Source organism: Telopea speciosissima, chromosome 4, assembly GCF_018873765.1.
Source record: "Telopea speciosissima isolate NSW1024214 ecotype Mountain lineage chromosome 4, Tspe_v1, whole genome shotgun sequence".
Classification (NCBI taxonomy): domain Eukaryota; kingdom Viridiplantae; phylum Streptophyta; class Magnoliopsida; order Proteales; family Proteaceae; genus Telopea; species Telopea speciosissima.
The window spans coordinates 30,747,070-30,752,871 of record NC_057919.1 but is presented as its reverse complement, the minus strand read 5'-3'; the positions used below and the strand labels follow the sequence as shown (position 1 = coordinate 30,752,871).

The 5,802-nt window shown below is 38.3% G+C and overlaps 1 protein-coding gene across 1 annotated transcript; it reads right to left on the bottom strand.

Annotated features, from left to right (window-relative positions):
• Positions 1 to 3,575: 3,575 nt before the first annotated feature.
• LOC122659193 (intracellular protein transport protein USO1-like) lies at positions 3,576 to 5,315 on the bottom strand. The gene is made up of 2 exons (XM_043854331.1): positions 4,680 to 5,315; positions 3,576 to 4,367 (listed from the first exon to the last, which is right to left on the bottom strand). The coding sequence occupies exons 1-2, from the start codon at positions 5,313 to 5,315 to the stop codon at positions 3,576 to 3,578; spliced, it is 1,428 nt and encodes a 475-aa protein (XP_043710266.1).
• Between the last annotated feature and the right edge of the window lie 487 nt (positions 5,316 to 5,802).

Below are 5,802 nucleotides of genomic sequence, written 5' to 3'. Positions count from 1 at the left end.
TAAGACTATAATGGTGAGCGGACAATTTGATTTTGTATTGAACACTTGCACATTTTTTCAGGCATCTATGAGAAAGAAGTAAAGTTATAAGTACAAACCACAAGCCATATTAATATTTTAATGTTAAAATTCAAATGTTCCCCCATAATGTCATCTTCCTCTTTAGTTGAAGTACACACTCCCAAGGAATTGGATTTTCCAATTCATGTAAGCTCAAAAGTCTACAAGGAGGTTTCTTTGGAAGGATTTGGACTCAATAACTCAATAATAACAGTTACCCCGCAAACTGATGAGATCTTTGAACTCTGCCCTGGAAGTTGGATTCTATTTTGACGATAATTTCCTTGTGATTGGTGAAAAGAACGTTGTAATTTAGAATGTTTAATAGGTTATGTTCTACAATGAACCGTGAAAATCATCTTTCAGATGAATTGACATCAATGCTGCCTCACCAAGCAAGCTGCGTGCTTATGTGAGACATATGCACTAATCCATCCTGTAGAGTTCTCATTAGTCACCACATCCATCCCTTTCACAAAGTTAATCCACCATAATTTTTCACATTTAGCAATTTACAATTGGGGCTCGGGAATCATACTACGAACAGTTACTTGAATGAAATTATAGTTACAATAGAAGGAAAAAAAAAAAGGTGCGAACGAGGCTCCCCCTCCACTGTGGGGTTTGGAGAGGGTTATAATGTGCCATTGAGCAACCTTACCGTTGCGCTGAGGTCCAACCTCTATAGCTACAATAGAAAAGCTTAATAAATAATGGACCATGCTCAATGTGGATTAAAAAACCAGGTTGCATTTATACCATAGTTTCCTTATCTCCAAAAGATTATTCTTTTCCCTTCAAATCATGTGTGTTTTATAAGCTTTGGCAACAATCGATGATTTATAGCATTGGATCACATAAAACCAATGCAATTGTGGACCCCATATCAATATATTGTTCTTACAACCATATAATATGGAATGTCTAATTAAAATTTGTTATAATGACATCTTAAGTAATTATTTTAAATAATTTTAAAATGTAAAATAAACGGCAAACAAACGTTGAAAAATTTTACATCAAAACAAATGTAGCAACTAGTGGAAGATGCAACCTGCTGATTCGCAAGGTTATTAGTTAGCTAGGGAGGGGCCTAATACACAATCCATGTATTTGGGTCCCAATCCTATTGTTTAGTCCCCAGTTAGGATTTTTTGGCATGGCTATTCCTTCTTGTCTCTTATGCCTTGTACATTGTCATTATTTCACGATAAAATTTCATATATGTAACAATCAGTACTTCCAATTTCTTTACTATCTTGTTAAAGAGAAAGACCCCTGATAGTAGTTCACCAAGCCAAGGAAAGACCTTAGCTCAGTGACCTTGGTAGGAGCTTCCCAATCCTGGATAGCCTTCACCTTACTCTCGTCCATCCTTAACATTCCGCCTCCAATCTTGGCCAAGGAACATCATCTCCTCTTTTGCAAATGAGCATTTCTCCCTCTTGATATAGAGTTGATTGCCCCTTGGTACCTCGAGGTTAAGAATTTTCACTTGATTTGTGTTCGATGAAAAATGGTCTAGCTTATCATATAACTAGTGAAAGAATGATACAATCTGGAGTATAGAGTAAGAACAGCTTCATCAACATTTACAAACTTGAACACCCTACCCAACATATTTATAAATGTTTGCTATTTGTACTAGGATCACCTATAATTTGATTTTCTGGATGATTCTTAACAGTCCTGCTTTGCCTTTCCTGCTCATCTGCCTCAGTGTCAGACTTGTCATGTTCATGCCCATGTTCATCTCTTCCTTCTTGCCTATCCTCACCTGCTTCACTCACCTCAGTGAGGTCTTCAACTTCAATAGGATCAACTCCTGAGCTAGTAGAGAAATTTATTTTCTCATCAACCTTGACATCTGCACTTTCCACAATTTTGCCAAGTCTTTTGTTGTAGCATCTATAGGCTTTACTTGTGGTGGAGTAGCCTAAAAAGATGCCCTCATCAGCTCTATCATCAAACTTCCCCAAATCTTGATTTTTATTTTTGATGTAGCAATTGCTACCAAAGACTTTGAAATGTCTTGCTGTAGCTTTCTTGCCAAACCAAATCTCATAGGGAGTTTTATTCTCATGAGCTCTCAACATACATCTGTTGTGAATATATACTGCAGTGTGTACTGCTTCTCTCCAAAATTTGTTACCCATGTCATTTTCAATCAACATGGTCCTGGCCATCTCTTGAATGGTCATGTTCTTCCTTTTTGCAACACCATTTTGTTGAGGTATTCTTGCAGCTGAGGTCTGTCTTCTGATGCCATTTTCATAATAATATTCTTTAAAGTTTTTCCAGGTGTACTCACCTCCTTTATCAGATCTCAGACATTTAATCACTTTTCCTGTCTGTTTCTCAACTTGCTTTCTGAAAACTTTGAATACTTCTAATGCTTCTGATTTGTGCTTCAAGAAATATGCCCATGTCATCCTGGAGTGGTCATCAATAAATAAGATAAAATAACTCTCTCCTGTGATGCTCTATGTCCACATAGGACCACATATGTCAATGTGTACCAACTCCAATGGTTGACTGGTGTGGTACTCTTTTGACTTGAAAGATGTTCTAGTTTGTTTCCCTTTCTGACAAGAACCACAAATATGGTTTGATGGCTTTTTCAAAATAGGTATATCTCTAACAGCCTTCTTTGAAGAAATTTTTCCAAGACTGTTAAACCCAATATGTCCAAGCCTCCTGTGCCATAACCATGTCTCTTCTTCCATGCTTACCATACACGTGTCTTTAACTGTCTCTGTCAAAGTGTAAAGATTCCCTGAAGTTCTCTTTCCAGTAGCCATCAACTTCCCTGTGCTTGTTCTTCTAATTTCACAACCTTGGCTATTAAACACCACTTCATATCCCCCTATCACAGATTTGACTAATACTAAGTTGTGTTTAAGCTCTTCCACATACAAGACATCCTAGGATTGCACATTTCCATTGTTGAGACTAATGGTACCCTTTCCAACTATTTTGGCACCATCATTGTTCCCAAACTTCACTGACCCACCTACATAGGTCTCTAACTTCTCAAACCTCTTCTTATCTCCTGTCATATGACTTGAGCAACCACTATCAAGAATCAATAGTGTTGAGTCCCCTTGAGCTCTGAAAGCTGTTTGTACAACCATAGAACTGTTGCCCTTTTCTGCACTGCTCTTCTGAACCCAAACTCTATTTCTTGATTGAGGTTTCTGTAGTTGCTTCTCTCTAGGAATTTGTCTCTTAGGCTTGGTTGCTTTAACACTTCTGACATTACCCTGTCTATCTCTGTTGTATGGTCTCTGTGGAGGAAATACAGTTCTGCAGTCCCTGGCAATATGTCCATAATTGCTACATCTGTAGCACTCAACCATCACATCCATCAAGGGTGCAAAAGGATTCCTGTCAACAAAGTTTGGTGGACCAAGATTGAATTTGCAATCTGAAATTTTGTGTCCAAAAGTATTACACTTGAAACAATGACCTTGAAAGAGCTGTCTTTGTCTCATTGACTCTCTTTGCCATTTGTGCTAAGCCCTGTGATCAACAACATTTCTAGCTTTCTGTTGAGAAAGATAGTAATAATCAAAGTTCTCTACTCTCCTGCCTGGCCATGCCATTTGTTGTTGTCTAGCATGGTTAGTCTTATGGGGTGGAGTTTGATTTTTCTCAACTCTCTTATCCTTCACAGTAATAGGATTCTGTGCTGTGCCTTTTCCTTTTCCCTTGGCACTCTTTGATGATTCTCCTACAAATCCAAGACCGAATTTGTTGTGAGTTGATCTTTGAGAACTAAGGATCTCATCAAGCTTCTTGCTACTAGGATGCACTTGTGAAGATGTTTCTATGTCATGTATACTTGAGTCATTCTCAAACTCTGCTACCTTTGCCTTGAGAGCATCAATCTCCTTCTGGAAATCAAAATATTCAACTAGGATATTGGTCTCTTCTTCCAATTTAGCCTTCAGAGATAGATTTTCTGACTCAAGCTTTGTGCATTCTATAGTTTTCTGTGATAACTTCTCTTCAAGATCTTCTAGAATTTTTTTTGATTCGTCTGCTTGCTTTTTCAACTGAAGAACTGATTGCTCTTGTTCCTTAAGATTTTGTGAAACTTGTTTAACCTTCTTTCTTTCTTTCTTGAGCTCTTTGAGAGCAGCTCTAAACTCTTCTTTAAAGTTCACTTCTCCTTCTTCATCTTCAGAAGTTGTGAATGTTTTTGGTGATTCATCCTCTTTTTCTTCAAACGCCATAAAAATGGTATGATCATCTACATCATCATCTGATTCATCTTCAGATTCTTCCTCAGATGTGTCATTGCTCTTCTTAGAAATGAAGTTTCTTTTCTTGAATTGATTTTTCTTGGATGACTTGGAGAAAAACTTCTTCTTCTTTCCCTTGAAACTTGTTTTCTTTTCTTCTTCATCATCACTCTCCATTTGCCCCTTGTGGGGACATTTAGCTGCAAAGTGTCCAACTTTACCACAGTTGAAACACTTAAATGAAAGTTTATTTTTATACTTCCCTGTCCCCTTTTTTAGCTTTCTGGTGAAGTGGGCTATGACCTCACCATTATCATCACTGTCTTCTTCTTCAATTTCAGGTTGCTCTTTTATTTTCAATTTCTTCATTGCCTTAAATGCTGCATCTTTGTCAACTGACTTTCCTTTGCCTTTTCTCATCTCATAAGCTGTAAAGTTCCCATGTAGCTCATCTAAGCTAAGTACTTCCAGATCCTTAGCTTCCTCAACAGCTGAAACCTTGGATTCAAGTCTGTCTGGTAGAGATCTAAGAATTTTTTTCACAACAACAGAGTCTATTAGACTCTCTCCCAGTCCTCTGATGGACTTTACAACCCCATTGACTCTAAGCATATAATCTTCAATGTTTTCTTCATTCAACATCTTCAATCCTTCAAACTGAGCTCTATAAACTTGGAGCTTAGCTTCTTTGATTTTTGCATCTCCTTCATGGATGCTTTTTAGCATATCCCAGAGTTGTTTGGCAGACTTGCATTCCATCATTTTTACAAACTCACTGTCAATAAGAGCACCTTTGATTACATGCATGGCTCTACTGTTGTTTTCATATTTCTTCTTCTCTTGGTTGTCTGTAGATGCAACACCAGTCATGATGTATTCATTCAACACTGAAGCCCAAACATGATATCCAAGAGACCCCAGATAGGTCTCCATTCTGTTCTTCCAAAAAGCATAATTTGTTCCATCAAAGTGTAGTGCCTTTCCTGAAGACCCTTCTCCTGAAGCCATACTGACCCTGAATCACTCAGCTGCCTCTGAAGTTGTCACTGAGTCCCAAGCTCTGATACCAATTGTTGTTTGATGGCTGTCACTGAGAGGGGGGTGAATCAGTGATCAAATTCTTTCAATTTCTTCCCCACTGGCATAGGTAGTAACTGAGAGGATCTGAATATAAATCACAAAGTCGTGTACACACCCCAGCCAGACTCAAAGGCTCTATCAAGTGTGTACACCCATCCTGCAACCCACACACTTCAAATGCAAGATAAACAAACACACAAATCCACGTGCACAACACAATATATACGTGGTTCGGCAAATTGCCTCCATCCAAGGAACAATGCCACTATGGGCTTCGTATTTGCTCAATACTCAACTTTTGCTGCACCTACAGCTGGGAGCAGATACACCCAATTTTTCTCACCATAGAACTGAGAGGGAAAATAATGCCAGTACAAAATAGTACCCACTGTTTGAGAGCACCCACTCCCAGTAT

Excerpts from the sequence above, each read along its gene's own strand:
- LOC122659193 (XM_043854331.1), bottom strand. The coding sequence starts at position 5,315 with ATGGCTTCAGGAGAAGGGTCTTCAGGAAAGGCACTACACTTTGATGGA. Across the intron at positions 4,368-4,679 it reads ACAAAGATGCAGCATTTAAG|AGCAATGACACATCTGAGGA; the intron begins GCAATGAAGAAA and ends ATTTCTAAGAAG.